The sequence below is a fragment of the Hevea brasiliensis genome, chromosome 15 (assembly GCF_030052815.1).
Source record: "Hevea brasiliensis isolate MT/VB/25A 57/8 chromosome 15, ASM3005281v1, whole genome shotgun sequence".
NCBI classification, from domain to species: domain Eukaryota; kingdom Viridiplantae; phylum Streptophyta; class Magnoliopsida; order Malpighiales; family Euphorbiaceae; genus Hevea; species Hevea brasiliensis.
In genome coordinates, this window is record NC_079507.1 from 54,784,694 (window position 1) to 54,803,617 (window position 18,924).

General features: G+C 33.6%; 1 protein-coding gene and 1 pseudogene across 3 annotated transcripts; one reads left to right on the forward strand and one right to left on the reverse strand.

Moving 5' to 3' along the window:
• The first annotated feature begins 658 nt into the window (after nucleotides 1-658).
• On the forward strand, nucleotides 659-9,515 carry LOC131173825 (ras-related protein RABB1b-like; annotated as a pseudogene).
• Nucleotides 9,516-9,817: 302 nt separating this feature from the next.
• On the reverse strand, nucleotides 9,818-17,385 carry LOC110656578 (pre-rRNA-processing protein ESF2). 3 transcript variants are annotated; one of them, XM_058136349.1, is made up of 10 exons: nucleotides 17,060-17,385; nucleotides 15,633-15,778; nucleotides 14,669-14,753; nucleotides 13,735-14,418; nucleotides 13,533-13,596; nucleotides 13,231-13,298; nucleotides 12,655-12,744; nucleotides 12,435-12,565; nucleotides 10,237-10,383; nucleotides 9,818-10,159 (listed from the first exon to the last, which is right to left on the reverse strand). In XM_058136349.1, exons 1-10 carry the CDS (start codon nucleotides 17,061-17,063, stop codon nucleotides 10,142-10,144), a joined length of 1,437 nt encoding a protein of 478 aa, XP_057992332.1. In that variant the 5' UTR covers nucleotides 17,064-17,385; the 3' UTR covers nucleotides 9,818-10,141. The 3 variants fall into 3 exon arrangements, with proteins under 3 accessions (XP_057992332.1, XP_057992334.1, XP_057992333.1); XM_058136351.1 differs by lacking the exon at nucleotides 15,633-15,778 and having other exon boundaries at nucleotides 13,735-14,414; XM_058136350.1 differs by lacking the exon at nucleotides 15,633-15,778 and having other exon boundaries at nucleotides 17,060-17,384.
• Between the last annotated feature and the right edge of the window lie 1,539 nt (nucleotides 17,386-18,924).

Here is an 18,924-nt window from a genome sequence, read left to right on the forward strand (position 1 = left end):
ATTCCCTAATTTTAATTTAAAAAGGTCAATTACAATAAAATCAAAACCTATATTTACTTTGAAAGAAAATCAATATTTAAAAATTTTCCATCTTCCTTTTATATATTTAATAAATTTTAATTTATTTTAATATTATTTTATTTTTATTATTTTAAAATAATTATATTATTATTATTATTAGTATTATTAAAAAATAACTTATAGATATTAAAAAAAAATTATAACTATTAAGATTATTTATTTAAGAGCAATTATTAATTTATTAAATTGAGTTAAAGTTTGTTATTAACATTTTAAAATTTTAATTTTTTAAATAGTTAATAATAATTTAGAATTTAATTAAATTTTATATAATTTTTTTTATTTCTTTTGACATATAAATATTAATTACTGCACATAACACGAAAATTCTGCTAATATTTAATGTAACATGATAAAGCTAGTTTGAACTTTTCAGAGCTGCACCAAAAGGAAAACTACATAATTTTTCATGCTTTAAAACACCTTCTTTTATATGATTTATTTAGTATTAAAAAAAATAAAGCATTAAAAAAATAAAAGAAATATGAAAGCTACAAATTATTAAGATCGTAAAATTTAAAATTTAAATTTTAAATAAAAAAAATTAAATGAATGAATAAGCAATCTGAAGCAGCTGTAAGCAAAAAGAGATGGCAAATGGCATGTCGGTAATTTAAACGTCAAGCTGCTTCTTTATTCTATTAATTCTCAACTTCTCAGCCCAAATTCCTATTCGTCTTCAACCTTTCTCTGCGACTTGTCGTTTTCACCTCCCTTGTCTTCTTCAATGTCTTACGATTACCTCTTCAAGTACATAATCATCGGAGACACCGGTTTGTTTTCTTTGCTCTCTCTTTGGGTATAATTTTGTTTTCTGGAATTTAATTTTCTCAACTGAGAGTTTGGATTGGGTGTTCTTTGGATTTCAGGAGTAGGGAAATCATGTCTACTCTTGCAATTCACGGATAAGAGGTTTCAACCCGTACACGATCTCACTATCGGTGTTGAGTTTGGTGCTCGTATGGCAACCATCGACGATCGACCCATCAAGCTGCAGATTTGGGACACTGTACATTACCCCGCCCCCCTTTTTCCCTTTCCTTTTTCCATTTTTGTCCATGCTTTTTTATTTTTCTTTATAATTTTATTGCTAGTGCTTCAAATTTCATGTGTTTTTTTAATTCATTTATTCATTGATTCAGCAATAAGTTAGGAATTATTTGGAAGTTGGCAACTTTTTCATAGCTCATTGTCAGTGAACTTGGTCACTGAATTTCAATAAGGTTACATAACTCAACTGAATCTTTATCTTAAAATTTTAGGGTGGACTGTATTAATTCTCTTTCTCCACACTAAATGATTAAATCCTCTGAAATACTTTTTATGTCATGTACTACTCTTAGTTCTTCTTTTTTTTGTCTATCATCTAACCTAACCTAACCTAATGTGTACTACTTGTCTAAGTGGAGCCTGCCTCCATATGTTATGACTAAACCACTTCAATCTCTCTTCTCTCAGTTTATCCTTAATTAGCATCACTCATACCTTTTCTCTAATATTCTCGTTACAGAATTTATCTAGTCTAGTATGACCACTTATCTACCTTAACATTTTCATATCCGCAACTCTTATCTTATGCACATATGACTCCTTCAGTACCCAATACTCACTACCATATAACATGGCCAGTTGTATGCCTGTGGGGTAAAATTTTCCTTTCAACTTATTGGGAATTTTGCGATCATATAAAACTGTCGTGGCACGTCTCCACTTCAACCATCCGACTTTAATCCTCTGACTAACATTCTTCTCACATCCCCCATTTACTTGAAGGACTGAGCCGAGATATTTAAAGTGATTACTTTGTGACAGTGCCACTTCATCCAAACTAACTCCTTTCCTATCACTAGTTCGGCCTTCACTGAATTTGCAATGCATATATTCTGTCTTTGTTCGACTTAAATTAAAGCCCTTTGACTCTAGAGTACTTCTCCAAAGCTCTAGCTTTCTATTGACTCCTTCTCCCATCTCATCTATCAGAACTATATCATCCGCAAATATCATTCACTAAGGGATACTCTCTTGTATAAGTTTCGTCAATTCATCTAAAACTAATGTAAAAAGGCAAGGGGTTACAATTGAATCTTGGTGTAATCCAACTGAGATAGGAAAATCTATTTTGTCCCCTCCCACTGTGCGCACAATAGTAGTTGTTCTTTCATATATATCTTTCAACACTTGTATGTACCTAATAGATATCCTCTTTTGTTCTAACACTCTCCATAAGACATCTCTTGGAACACTATCATAAACCTTCTCCAAATTGATAAAAACTATGTGTAGATCTTTCTTCACATCTCTAAATTTCTCCATCAAGCTTCTAATGAGAAAGATCGCTTCCATAGTTGAACGACCGGGCATGAAGCCAAATTAATTGGGAGAGATAGAAGTGTCATGACGTAGTCGATGTTCCACAACTCTCTCCCATAACTTTATAGTATTGTTCATGAGTTTAATTTCTTTATAGTTTGAATAACTCTGTATGTCTCCCTTAATTTTAAAAATGGTACTAAAATACTCCTTCTCCATTCATCAGACATTTTCTTTGAATTTAGAATCTTATTAAACAATTTAGTTAACCATGCCACTCTCATATCTCCCAAACACTTCCACACTTCAATTAGTATTCCATCAGGTCTACAGGCTTTACCTACTTTCATTCTTTTAAGTGCTTCTTTTACTTCTAAAGCTCTAATCCTTCTAGTATAATTCACATTCTTTTCTATTGCTCTGTAGTCTATATTCACGCTATTACCATTTTGACTATTATTAAAAAAATCATTAAAATAATTTTTCTTTCTTTCTTTAATATCCTCATCTTTCACCAACACTTTTCCTTCTTTATCCTTAATGCATCTAATTTGATTGAGATCTTGATATTTTTTTTCTCTTCTCTTTGCTAATTTATAAATATCTTTCTCCCCTTCTTTAGTTTCAAGTTTCTCATACAATTTTTCAAAGGCCTGGCTCTTACTTGACTAACTGCCTTTTTTGCTTCTTTCTTTGCTATCTTGTACTGTTCATATATCTCATTATTATCACACTTAGGTAATTTCTTATATCATTCCCTCTTTGTCTTCACTGCCTTTTGTACTTTCTCATTCCACCACCATCTCTCTTTTGAGGGTAGTTCATGTCCTATAGACTTTCCAAGTACTTTTCTAACTACTTCTCTAATCTTTGATGCTATCTGTATCCACATACCATTGGCCTCCACATCCAGCTTCATACTTTAGACTCGAGAAGCTCATTTTTGAACTTCACTTGCTTGACTCCTTTCAACTCCCACCACTTTGTTCGAGCTACACTATTTCTTCTAACCTTACTTGAATTGTTCTTAAACTTGACATCCAAGACCGCTAACCAATGTTGGCTTGTTAAAGCTTCTCCCGGAATGACCTTATAATCTTTGCATAAAGCTCTATTTGTCTTCCTGGTTAAGAGGAAGTTAATTTGACTTCTATGTTGCCCACTTTTGAAAGTCACTAAATGTGACTCTCTTTTTATAAAGTAGGTATTTACTAGTATTAGGTCGTATACCATAGCAAAATCCATGATGTTTTTTCCCTCCTCATTTCGGCTGCCAAAACCAAAACCTCCATAAACATTCTCATAGCCTTGCCTATCACTTCCTACATGTCCATTCAAATCTCCACTGATGAAAATATTCTCTTTATTTGGTATGCTTTGCATTAGATCATCCAAAATCTTCCCAACCCTTTGTTTACTCTTACTATCTAGTCCTATTTGTAGGGCATAAGTACTAACTACATTTATTATTTCCCCTTCTAGTACTAGCGTTACTAGTATAATTCTATCTCCTACTCTTTTCACAGCTATTACAGCATCTTTTAATGTCTTGTCTATGATTATGCCCACTCCGTTCCTGTTCCTCTTCTTTCCGGTAAACCACAGCTTATACCCTGAATTACCCACTTCTTTGCTTTTCTCTCCTACCCATTTAGTTTTCTGAATGCAAGCAATATTCACCCTTCTCCTTTCCAAGGTATCCACAAGCTCCATTAATTTTCCTGTAAGTGATCCAACATTCCAGGTACCAACCCTGATTCTCCTCCTATCCTGTTCCTTCCTAATTGATCTCCTTTTATGATATTTTCTATTGTTCTCTATGTCTATCTTGTGTTTTGTTCCACTATCTGTCCTATGGACTAACTTTTTTACCTACATCCGTCCATGATATGGGAACCCTTGCTCATTTAACAATACACCCGGGAGCGGGCATGGAGCATCACTTTCGGTGAACGCCTTACACCCTTGCATATTTCTCACTACACCCGGGCTCCGATGTAGCGCGTCGTAAGTAAAGGATGCTCCAACGATTATATCATTTAAATCCATATCATAAGGTGTGTCGAAATTTTTACGCTGGTTGTTATCTACAGCAACTATCCTCCTTTATCCGGTTTTGGGACCGGCTAAGCACAAACTACTTAGGCGGAGTTCAATAAGGTTACTATTATCAATTTTTTTAAAGGAGATTTTAGACTAAATTTAGATGGGTTGTCCTAGAAATAGCCTATTTTTAACTACCCAACTGAAATTTCGTTTGATAAAGTATAAAAAATTTGGATGATCTTCTATTGTATGAAAATCTAGCAACATTGAACTAACTGAAACAAAAGAGAAGTTTAATAACTTTGCTAACAAAAAATGAAGTTAGTAGAAACCTGTTCCCCTTTAATTTAGGGAGTTCTTATAAGGAATTAATTATAATATTTGTAAAATAGTTTAGTAAATTGTGATAAGAAAAAAAGGGCTACTCTTAGAGCTTGTTTGGTATACTATAGTGGAGAAAAATGGAATTTGTTGGACTAAATTTTCAGTTCGTTGGTGTGTTGAATTTTTATTTGATTACACTTAGTTGGACTCTACCAAACATGCTCTTAATGTCAGTGGTTGCTTTCTTTTGCCTAGTTAAACTGCAAACAAGGTTTTAGTTCTACTAAAGTCAGTGTTATTAAAGGCGCTCCGAGGCGCCAGGGTAGGCGCCAGGCGAGGCGAGGCGACCCTCTAGCGCCTCGCCTGGCTCTGCTTGGCCTGGGTTGCATGAGGCGACCGCCTAGGAGAGAGAGGCACAGGGCGTGAGGCGAGGGAGGCGACGCCTCTGTTACATAATTTTTTTTTTTATTATTTTTTATTCATTCTTTAAACTGCAAGAGTTAAAAACCCTAAAGAGGAGACTCTCATTTCATCCCATGACTCCACGGCTACTTGAAAAAGGGAAAGAAGAACAACCCAAGGAGTAAGGTATGTCTCTCTCTCTCTCTCTCTCTCTCTCTCATCCATCCTGTGTATCTCTCCTCTGCTTCTTCCTTCCTCTCTCTCCTCTCCTCTCCTCTCCTCTCCTCTCTTCTTCAATTCTTCCCTTCTTTCAAGTCTGTCGCAACACCCATGTTTTTCTTCTTTTCTTTTTAACCTTTTTTTTTTCTCCTCTCCTCCTTTTCTCTTCTTCTATTCTTTCTTCTCTCACAGTCACGCCGTTTTTAATCAATCTGCAGCACTTATTTTCCTGCGTTCTTTCTCCCTTTTTACTTTTTTTTTCTTCTCTTCTCTCCTTCTTCTCTATTCTTCTATGCTTTCATCTCTCACAGTCACGCCATTTTTAATCCATCTGCAACACTTATTTTCCCATGTTCTTTTTGCCTTTTTACTTTTTTTTTTTCCTTCTCTTCTCTCCTCCTCTTTCTTCTATGCTTTCTTCTCTCACAGTCACGCCATTTTTAATTACCCAGCAGCAACATTTTTTTTTCTTTTTTAATTTATTGTTTCAGTTTTTTTTTTTTTTGGGCATTGTGATATGTATTTTTTGGATCGATGTTGTCAATTTTGATATGTTTTTATTAAATGAGTATTGTGATATGTTAGATTGAGTTGTGTATTTGCAAATGATTATTTAATTTTGAAATTAGATCATATTAATTGGAGACCTAGAGCATGAGTAACTGTCAATTGTGATATGTTTTTTTATTGTATGGGTATTGTAATATGTTAGATTGAGGTGTGTTATGTATTTGCAAATGGTTATTATTTTTAAATAGTTAATGTTATATTAATTGGAGGTGTGATATGCTTTTTAATATGCTTTTTTACTTCTTAAACTAGTTAAAAGGTATGAATTTTTATATTAAAAGTGTATATATATATATATATATATATATATATATAGGTTATAGCGCCTCGCTTCAAAAAGGCTATCGCCTCGCCTCTCGCCTCTCGCCTCTCGCTTAAGGCTATAGGGTAGCCTATCGCCTTAGTGTCACATTTCGCCTTAATAACACTGACTAAAGTATTGATTAGGAGACATGAATTTCCTTTCTAGATCTCCATAATAGGTCCATCTTGTGGGCTTCTCATGTCATACACTGCCTCCTTTGATGTGGACAACTAGGGTAGAATATGAAGCCGTGGCTTCATCAAGCTATTAAGTACAAAGAGTTATGCTACATATGTAAGTTCTTGTTTGATTTGTGAAATTGGTTAGCAGTCTTTTGAGCAAATGGGGAAGTAACATCTAGTTCTTAGTGGTATTTATATTGGTATCCATGTAGGGGAAATATTAGATGACACTATATTCATAATGTAAATTTTAGGATCACTTCATTTGTTAAGAACATTCTCTCTATGCATAGCTTCTAAAGTTTTAGTCATGTTTTAGTTAAACTTGTGCGCTGAATGTACATTGAAGTCTGAGCATATGAATGTGTATATATATATATATATACATCAGCATATCATTTTATAAAGGTCTGCGATTTAATTTCAGGCTGGCCAAGAATCCTTTAGATCCATCACTAGGTCATACTACAGAGGAGCAGCAGGAGCACTTCTGGTTTATGACATTACGAGGTCAGTCTGCATCTGTGTATTTGCATCAGTGCATGTACTTTACTTTGTACACAAGCAAGCTTTGATCAAAATAAATATGATTTCTTTCAAATACAAGAGTATAATATGCTTTGTGAAGTTATTGTCGGAAGAGGTAAAGCTATAGTGCTATACACTATGTTGCCTGCTCTTGCTATCTTGGGAGTTCTGAGGTCGGGATTTTGACTGTTGCTGTACTATATGCTAAAATTCTTTAAGGAAAGCTCCATATGTCCAATATGTTGGGTTTATGGACAAGGGGACTCCTAATTTTATCATTTTCAAAAATTGAATATGCTCGTGTACTTGCGGCCTGTGTTACCCTAGAATCTTTCAATGATCGAGATGGATGAAGCTTGTATATTTGTTTTCCCAACCGAATGCAGGAGAGAGACATTTAATCACCTAGCAAGCTGGCTTGAGGATGCTCGGCAGCATGCAAATCCCAACATGACAATCATGCTTATAGGGAACAAGTGTGATCTTGCTCATCGGAGGGCTATCAGCAAAGAGGAAGGGGAACAGTTTGCTAAAGAAAATGAGCTTCTATTCTTGGAGGCTTCTGCAAGAACAGCTCAAAATGTTGAGTAGGTGATGTGTCAAAATCTGCTGGAGATTCATATTTATATTTTAAACATTCTGAAGTTAAAATCTCCCATTTTTAATATTGTATCAACTTAACTCAACTCAACTAAGCCTTTATCCAAAAAATTTTGGGTCAGTTATATGAATTCTCTTTCTCCACTCTAAATGATTTTGAGTTAAATCCTGGGAAATGTGTAATGCTTTTAGGTTATGTTGTACTACTCTCTTCCAAGTCAGTTTAGATCTCCCCCTTCTTTTCTTTCTATCCTCTAACCTACTCTAACCTAATGTGCTCTACTTGTCTAACTGAAGCCTCCGTATATCTATGCTTCACATGACCAAAGCATCTCAATCTCCCTTATTTGAACTTATCCTAAATTAGCATCACTACTATCTTTTCTCTAATACTCTCATTACGGATTTTATCTAGTCTTGCATAGCCACTCATCTACCTTAATATTCTCATCTCCGCAACTCTTATCTTAGACACATATGACTTATTCAGTGCCCAAAACTCACTACCATATAACATGGCCGGTCGTGTGACTGCATAGTAAAATTTTTCTTTTAACTTGTTGAGAATCTTGCGATCACGTAAAACTCACGTGGCACTTCTCCACTTCAACCATCCCGCTTTAATCCTATGATTAACATCCTCCTCGCATCCCCCATCTACTTGAAGGATTGAGTCGGGATATTTAAAGTGATTACATTGGGGCATTACCACTCCATCCAAACTAACTCATTCCCTATCACCAGTTCGGCCTTCACTGAACTTGCAATGCATGTATTTTGTTTTCGTTCTACTTTACTTAAAGCCCTTTAACCCTAGAGTACTTCTCCAAAGCTCTAGCTTTCTATTGACTCCTTCTCGCGTCTCATTTATCAGAACTTTATCATCCACAAATATCATGCACCAAGAGATACTCTCTTGTATATGTTTTATCAATTTATCTAAAACTAATGTGAAAAGGTAAGAGCTTATAGCTGAACCTTAGTGTAATATAACTGAGATAGCAGAGGGCTTAATATTGTACCAACTAATCTATTAAATTTTTTATTGTAGGCCTTCATAAGGACTGCAGGAAAGATCCGTCAGAATATCCAGGAAGGCGTGTTCGATGTATCCAATGAGGTAACTTTTGAGTTCACATTGATTTCCCCTGCCGCATTTGTGGTGGGGGAGTCGGGTGTCATTTTATTATAGGGACCCAATATGCAATAAATAGTGCATCTAGAATTAGTATTCTTTTTTGTTCTTTAATATATATATATATATATATATATATTTTTTTTTTTTTTCCTTTTTTTTTTTTATCAGCTAGAATTATCATTGAATTAAGTTATAGATTTTAATTACAGCCACACCAATGTAAAGAGGAAAGTTAGTTTACCTTTCTAGTGCCAAAATTCCGATGAGCAGCACTTACTAAAGATACATTTTTAACGGCAAAATATCTTTTCGTGTATCTTATGTGTGACAAACCTGCCATCTTGTCTTGTATTGATTTGATGATCTGCTGGGTAGACACCAATCAGGTTTTGGGAGATGAGACTGATTTTTAAAACATCTTATGCTTGTTTCTCTGGTTGGCGGGCCTTAGTTATGATATATAATGCAGCATTAGGAATTGCAGTTTCTACCCCTCGGTGACCTTGCATTAAAAGTTAGATTCTTCTTTTATGACACCTTTATGTTTATGATTGCAGTCTTCAGGTATCAAGGTAGGATATGGACGCCCCCAGGGCTCATTAGGAGCTAGAGATGGAGCTGTTGCTGAGAGAGGAGGATGTTGTAGCTAACTAAAACACAAATATAATCTGTATCGTATTTGATTATTTTCCGCACTCCTGTGAATATATGTTTACAACTGTTGCATGACTTCTGGTTGACATTTAATGTATAGATCCAACATTTGTTGTCCTTTGGACCACATTGAATTTAATTGATAGGGATTCAAATCTTTTGAGTGCTTGAAAGTTTCTTCAGCACTGTTGTACTTTTTTTTGTGTTTCTTTTATGATGTCTGTTGTGATTCGGTATCTTTTACATCTGTTACCATGGAAAATTTTAAGGTCGAAATGCCTAAAAACTCTTTTTACGTCAACGTACAACTTTGCCTTGACGTTTGTCCACTACTTCAAATTAACAGATACGTTCCACAACACAAAATTTTCATCTAAAATCTCATCGTTGAATTTTTGTAAAAAAAAAAAAAAAAAAAAAAAAAAAACCTCATCGTTGAATTAAATTTTGTAGTCAAAATTTGGTACATAATATGCTTCCGTAAAAGGAATAGCAATGGAAATCAAGTGCGTAGTATGCTTCCTTAAAAGGCTTTACAGTATGTGGGCTGTCATTATAATCAAAGTCACGGCCATGACGATCCTCGAGTAGAGTGATACAGCACAATCTCTCAGTTCCATAAATAATCACCAGCAATATTGTGAAAATGGTAACAAAATTGTAAGATGCTCTGTTAATGCATCAAAAAGTCGAAGAACCAGACCCACAGACAAGTAAAGCAGTATTTGGCATCTTCCTAAGCTCCTCATGTCGAACAAAAACTGAAAACTTCAAAAACTATTACTATAAACCACCAAATACCTGCATAGGACAACACAAACCGAGCGTAAGGAATAAGGTAATATGAAGTTGATACCTGTAAATAATGACTCACTCACCTCAGCCAGAATGTCTTTTGAGAGTTGAGATTTGCTTTCTTCCACTTTATCTGCAACTGGTTTTGTCTGTGGGAATTGACGGATGACCATCGGTGCTTGCTCACCAACAGAGAGTTGACCTCCTGACTCTTGTTGGACCTTTTGTTTCTGCAGAAGCAATAATGCAGGAACATAAATGCACTATAAAAATAAATGCTTAGTAGACAACAAAAAGGAGACGGTGAAAATAAAACTTCATGCCATAAATAATAAATTCACTGAATTAATTGATTAAAAAAAAAAAAAAAAACCTTTATGCCATAAAAAGATAATGAACTACCTCAAATCTACAAGTTTTCTCTCTTACCAAACAAGTGGCCCTAAAACCATAAATGTGCAAAAAGTATAATCATTGACCTTGAAAATGAGTACAAAAGACGTGCGCGCTGAATCCATTACTTTGTAATAAAATAGGCTGCTTCAAGGGGGAAAAGAGATCTAGGTGGCTTGAAATTTTTAGTCATTCATATGTTAAATGTTTACTGCAGTAGGCTGCAGCATCTACTTCACTTTCTCACAAATTCATTTAAAGAAGTGGGATTTCTTTTGATATTATGACACAATTTGACGAGGGGCTGCAATATCAAAATAAGAAACAGCAATTACAACATGGGTCTACCTTGACTGGTTTCAGTAAGTGGGGATTTGGGTATAGATCATTGCATGCATAAGTTTATGTCAAAGTGCTCTCCTGATACAAAGAGAAGATGAAGAAAAAAAAAGAGATTAGCGATTACCAAATACTGAATTGAATGTCAGGAACACTCGCACACACTCTCTCTCTGGAGTCTAGACCACTTTCTTCTCTTAATGTGCATGGCATGCATGTGCACAAATGCCATGTGTGCAGCATTCACATTTCATTCAAGGCATGGCCTCTAGTGAACTTTCACTTTCCATCTTCTGAAATTCAGTTTCTAGAATACCCATCAGATCTAGGCATGCATTATGATACCTGTTCTATTTGACGTGATATGCAAGGTAATTTTTTGTAACATTCTGTTATGTGATTGCTACGTGCAAGGTCTCTTGAGGTAAGAGAAAAGAGTGCAATTAATGCCATGTTAACATATACTGAACATGGGATAAAGATTCAACAAAGAACAGGGACCTAGAAATGGCAATTCACAAAACCTTGACACAGAAAGACATACACCCAAAAACACACCCGTGGCAATAATCCTTTCCTCCCTCATTCCTGCTTCTCCAGTTTCTTCTATTTAATTGAAGAGACTTGTTGGTCATTTTGCACAGATATAATTAGTTCCATTCACATAGAACAGTCTTATACATGGGCTGGCATGTCTGAGCTGTTAACCTGTGTCCAAATAACACAACTAGCCATGAAGCATATCAGAGCATGAAGACCCAACATTTCAAAAACAAGGTAAGACCATTTGTTCCAGTACCTTCATGATTCCCCAGTTGGTCTTAATGCATATAAAACCTATAATGTATATAAAACCTATTGTTGGGGTTTCTAACAACAACTCAACTCAACTAAGCCTTTATCCCAAAACTTTTGGGTCGGCTATATAGATTCTCTTTCTCCTCTCTAAATGATTTTGGGTTAAATCCTGGGAAACGTGTAATGCTTCTAGGTCATGTTGTAACACTCTCTTCCAAGTCAGTTTAGGTTTACCCCTTCTTTTCTTTCTATCCTCTAACCTAATGTGCTCTACTTGTCTAACTGAAGCCTCCGTATGTGTACGCTTCACATGACCAAACCATCTCAATCTCTCTTCTTTCAACTTATCCTCAATTGGAACCGCCTTCACTGAACTTGCAATACATGTATTCTGTCTTCGTTCTACTTAACTTAAAGCCTTTTGACTCTAGAGTACTTCTCCAAAAATCTAGCTTTCTATTGACTCATTCTCGCGTCTCATCAATCAGAACTATATGTGATCGAAGGGCTAAAATTGCTCCACTCCATCCAAACTAACGAAGAAGTTGCTCCACTACCCAAACACACTTAAACCATTCCTATAAAGGGCTGAAATGCTGTTGCCCATGTGTAGAATTTAAAAGATGCGGAAACCAAAAGATGCCTAGCCAAAGAACCTCAGTTCTGTTTAATATTTTAGAAAAATTATAAGGAATCTAAAAAATAGTAACCTGAACTAGCTCAAAATTTTATACAGTTATACAATATTTACCTTTTTTAATCGTTCTTCTATAGAACTCAAAGCATGAGATTGATCCACCTTATTGAGATAGAAATCCCGCTCCCTCTTTGCAGCAGAAATTTCTAGAGCTAATTTCTGCTCCCGTATAGCACTCTTATGTGCTGCAATCGAAACACCAGGACTTAGACATACAGAAAACTATAAAAAATTACGTGATAATGATATGAGAAACGAGAAATGTCTTATCTACCAATTTCTTCCGTAAGATCATCCCACTTGAATTTACTCAAGTATTTGATATTCCAAAGGTCATAATAGAATTGAGACCTCTTTCTGCCACCTAAACATGAAAAAATTAATTAATATATAAATAAAGGAAAACATGAGCAGATAAAAACATGCAGCTAATAGGAACTACACAAACTTCGCAATATTCTGCTAAAACATTAGGAGGAAGACATCAAGAAAAACATGGACTATATCCAAAAAAAAATGTGTATATATATATAAGATACTTAAGTAAACCCAATTCTTCATTTGGGCGACAACACAAACAACAGACAGAAATGAAAGTAAAAAAGGAACCACAATCCAAACAAAGAATAAGAATTTGAGGCCAAGTAGCTAGGTTAAAAGGGACCCATGCATTTTGCTCATATATAATTTCCAATATCAAGGAAAGCATTTTGATTTTATTGGTTTCTCTACGTGAAAGCTAATTCTTACTCCGCTGTCCAAAATATACACAAATAAGAACACCAAGGAGCTATATATAAATTACATGCAAAATTTTATAGGAAAAAAATCATTGCAATTAATTACCAACCTATTTGTTCACCATTTAACATATTCGCAACCCTTTTTGCAATGCTCTTACTGGTAAATTCAACCCACCTGCAGGTTACAGACGAGGAGAATTAGTTGATTACTTAAATAGCAATTTAATGCAATCTTTCTATGTTAAACAAAATCAAAGATACAATGTCAAGTAGGTCGTTATAAACACAGAGAGAGAGAGAGAGAGAGAGAGAGAGATCCAGAGTATCCTAGGAATATTAGCTGTTAATTCTATGAAGCTATGTTAAATTGTTTAGCATAAATTTAACAGCATTTTTCTTTTTAACATACCCTTCAGAGAATTCTTGACCTCGAAATCCACCAGCTCTTTTGCGATTTACTCGAGCAGTGGGATCTGTAGAGTAAAATAATGCATTCTCTTTAATTGATTAACTGCTTACTATCACATAACTTGAGGAGGTTTGCTAATATGACTAATCAGAAAGATGAATAAGAGAAAAAGTTAAGAATTGAATAGTTATCAATTGGTCACCTTCAGGTGCAAGGTAGATCCTCTGTATTTCTCCATATTGGGAAAGAATATGACGAAGCTTTACATGATCCATGTGGGGAGGGATTCGACTTAAGTAGCAAACACCTCGCTTGTCAGCCTTAGCAGCTTCCTTTAGTAACTGCTCTTTATTCTTCTTCTTCTTCTTCTTTTTAATCCTATTGACCATTTCAACATTGGATTTTGGATCCTCTTCTTCTATAGGATTTATTCCAATGACCTCTTCTTCTTCCTTGCCTTTTGCAGTTTCAATTTTTCCACCTTCAGCTGCTGGATTCACCTCTTGTGAAAAACCCACTGTATTAACATCTTCCTCTTCATCCTCAGCAGTTTTCTGTAATAATTGCCTTTTTGTTTCCTTTACTTTCTTTTTCCTCTCACCATTACATTTTTTACTACCTTCCTTGCTTAAAGAAGCTTCCTCCAACAATTTCATCTTTATTTTATTTTTCCCACTTTCCACCCTCATATCACCAGCTTGTAAATTCCCTCCAGCTGGAGGGCTGTGTTCATGGATCTCCTGTTCATGCTCTGTTTTTACACTTTCCTGCGATTGCTTTTTCTTTTTATTCTTCCTACTTGTAGCCCTTTCTGCACTGGACTTTGGACACCCTTCATTCTGAGAACTCGACCCATTAACCTTATATTCTTCATTAGCCATTCTGCCTAATGAAATAAAATGAAAATACAATCTCACTTGCAGAGAAGGAAATATATGCAGGTAGTTAAGCTAATACAAACAATTAAATACTCTACATTTTTAATATAAAATAAATGAATAAAAATGTGAATTTTCCACCTGCATTTGTATAAAACAAATGAGCGGTAACCTATTCATCAAATCACATTTAAAGCATGTTCCACATTCCAAAGCTACACAATGCATACATTCTAGGTATTGAAGATGAAGCTTAACCTGTCCACTCATTACTCCGGGTGAAATCAATACCAAGAAGGAGATTTGGGGACTCAAGGCCTGCACGTTTAAGAGCAACATTCACCTGCGAATAAAATAATAGTTCATTCTACCACAAAATTATTTCAATAGACAGAATGATCAGAGCAATTTCACTGAAAAAGTAGAACCGTGGATAAGAATTCCATGCCATTTTTCAATGACAAACAACCAATATAACCAGCCATTTTTCTCAAGCGTGATAAGCCAGAAATAATGCACAAATACATTTCACAATAACGAAGAAGAACAGAAAATGAAGTTAAACACAATCTGAAGGCTAGTTTGAAAAATACAAGTATTTTGAACACCCAAGTGCAACAACTGACACCCATAATAATGTCAGAAGTATATGAACACAACAACCAGCATTACATTCTCTTCCTAAAAACAGAAGATGGCCTATCTTCACTTTCCAAGACAAGGAAATATGTTATGGCCTATGCTGACGTTTTAGTCTAACATATATCCTGCATTCCTGCTTAAGTGAATCATCATAGCACAATACAAGTGTTTGATGCAGTTCAAGAATTTACTAAACATTATCACTAAATGATATGGTAATATGATAGATAAAAGTTAACTGAAACAGTATACACCCTGTCACCTGGTACCACAATGTCTATTTTGAAGCAGCAAGAATGTGAAGTTCAAATTAGTTGCACAGAAAAGGAGAGAGATACATACAAAACAACTTGTGTTTTTATTGCAATTCAAAGATTCTTAAACAGTAAACACCTTGCATAACATATTTACCTAATTAAATGAGCAAAGCTACTCATTGAGCAAGTTGCAAGTATGCAACATGGATTCTTAGTTTTATTTATGTCTATCAGCTCACACCATCCTTTCTAATTCTTCTTGTATATCGTCTCACATGTATAAGAAAATCACAGAGTCTAAAAGTTATTGCATTCTGTATTACCTGACCCAAAGTTTTGCACTCAGCAGCAAGTGTTTCAGAGCAGAAGCTGAAATAGTCTCCAAAATAGGATGACTGAGGATATCCATATGGACCCCTTGAAGAAGAATTTGAACCCTCACATGAGCTTTTGCCCACAGTTTGCTTCCCTACAGAAATTTACCCGTTACTAACAGAAACCACTTGTTTCTTTCACATCATAACAATCCTAATCAGCCAAAAAATTATAAGTATTATTATTCTTTATTCAAACAAATAGGAAAAGAAATCAATGAAGCCAAAAGAGGACCCTAATATGTGTATCTTAATTCTTAAATGTCTTTCAAACTACCAAGCAGATGAAGGGTACTGAATGATATGGGATGACGATTTAGTTGTATACTTGTTATATTAACTATGATTACTAAAAGGAACTTCATGTCAGATAGTATTCCCTCCCATCCCCCCTCTCTACATAAAGACATGTGGCTCATGTAAAAACCCAGATACTCTACTATTTTCCTCCACTAATATTGCTGACTTAAGGCTAAAACACATCAACCTCCTGCATATACTGGCACAAATCTCATCCTTCATCATTATGGAATGAAAAAGCTAAGAGCTCCAAACCAATCAAAAATCTAATCTCAATTGGACAAGTGAACTCATCAGGACAGAGCCAGGGTTTTGCCTTAGCAGTTGCAGACCAGAAAGTTATCGTTAAAATTTATAACAAAATTAATATGTAACATCAATCTACAACTATTATTGATTGGATCACGGATAACCCATTTGTTCTTGTGAAATATTTTAGGACGCAAACTGCACGCACACTGTAATTAACAGAATTGGAAGTACTTAAGATACATTTTTGTGCATCATCTGCCATTGTCATTTATTGTTAGTATGAATTCACAATATGCAAACCATTTAAAGATTATCTCTACAGTGAGCTTTAGTTTGATGGATTCCTTCTTCCACACTATATTCAAGCCCAATAGAAAACCCACATTACTATTATTTCTAAAAAGGTCAAAAAAAATATAAGAGTACTGAACTAGGAAATTTTACGATAGAAGAAAGAAACGATTTTGTTCTTTTGAGTGAGTTACGTTGAAAAAAACAAGGACAATCTTGAAACTAAAATTAGGAACTTTTAAGGTAAATTATAAAAATAAAAATAGCAAACACGGAGTCTGTTTGAACGACGGCGAGGGTGATAGACGGGTAAATAAAAGTGAGGAGGGGTCCAAACACAAAGGCTCTACCTTTCCATTAATTAATTCCTTTCCTAACAGACCCGTGCAATAAAACAATAAATACAGTAAAAAAAGAGAAAAGTTTAAAGGCTTGTCCTCATGCAGTTCGATCAAGAGACCAGAATTCTGGATTGATAGTGCAAGAGAAAGAGAGAATAGCACAAACGCTTGGTTTTAGTTTATAGTTCATACCCATTTTGGAAAGCTGAGCGTGAAAAATTTTGGGGGTATGGTCGGTGAGTAATGGAAATCGACAAGATCTCAGAATTCCTTTTTGTGAAGTAACAACACCCTTGATCAGTTCCTCCTGCTAGATCCTATCAGCATCAATCAGCAGAACCCAAGAACCCGACTCAGTCGCCAGGAGAAGCAACAAGCTGTGAAGGAATGATCTCGAAATTTATGCTACTTGCGCTGGTTCATAACCTAAACCGGTGTATTGTATATTCTTGGGTATAATTTTCCTTAAGCGGGTGGGCTTCAATTGATCCAATGCTAGACAGACAGCAATACCTGTCGTCCAGTTGTAAGTTTCTAGAGTTGTCGCAGGATACTGGCCCATTTAATAATCATATATTTATAAAAAAAAAATATTGATTTTATTACGATAATAATTTAAATAAAAAATAGTTAATTATATATTAATATAATTTTCTTAATAATAAAAAATAGTAAATAAAGAACAATATGTTCTACTAAATTTTTAAATATCTCATATTAGGTTTTATAATTTTGAAAAAAAGAATTATTTAATTTATAGTAATATTGTTCACCAAATAAATAATATAAAAAAATGTTTTAACATGATTTTCAAAAAGAAAATTATAAAAAAGTTTATTTTCTATGATCTAACATAATTCATTTTAATAATGCATAATTAATCTTTTAAAATTATAAAATTATTCTAAAAAATATGTTTTAAATTATTTTTTTAAAGTTAATTATTTAAAAATTAAGTAATTTAGTTGAAATGAAACTTAATTTTAAATATAATTTTTTAAAATATAGTGTTTTGAGAATAATTATAAATTATAAATTTAAAATATTTATGTATGATCATGTATTATGAAAATAAATTATATTAAATCATATAAAATAATATTTTTAATATTTTTTTCATGAAAATCATGTTAAAAATTTTTATAATTATTTAATTATTGAAAATATGACTATAAATAAAATAAATTTTTTTAGAAATTAAAGATCATAATATAAAAAATTTAAGAATATAGTAAAATATGTTATTTGTTTTTAATAACTTTTACTATTTACTATTTGAAAAAAAATATTATTATTTAATTAACTTGTTTTTAATAACTTTATTAAAATAATTATAACTGTGAAAAGATTTTAACCTTTTTATAAAATATATAATTATTATATAAAGTAAATAATTATTTAAATGTTTCTCATCATAATATTATATAAATTTTATTTTATTGATACATCGATATGAATATGACAATTCATAGCAAGTTGGCATTCTCCGTACTTTAATTTATATAAAAATAAAACAAAAATTGCGCAAAGTGCGGCTTATTGCTTTTAGGACAAAGCATAATTTGGTTCAAATCAAAAAATTGAATTGAACTGAATTAATTTAATTCAATTGATTTGATTTTAAAATTCAATCGGTTCGGTTTGATTTTACATTATAAAAATTTCGGTTATTTCGGTTCAGCTCGGCTTTAAAGAGAAAAAAAAATTTGTTAAACCGAACCGAACTGAATAATAATTTATATATTCAAATCGAATCAAATCGAACCGAATCGATTTTTGAATTGATTTATTTTTATAGGAAATTTATGAATTATATTTAATTATATATATATATTAATTGTTTAATTTCATTGATTAATGATTATTAGGTTCAAATTAAAGTTAAAATTAGACCAAATAACTTGAAAATCAAGTCTAAATTAAAAAAATCAATCAAAAATCAAAACCGATCATTTTAAACCGAACTGAAATAGAGCGATTCAGTTTGATTCGATTTTTCACCCATTTCAGTTAGGTTCGCTTTCTAAAATTTAAAATTTGATTTTTATAATTTAATT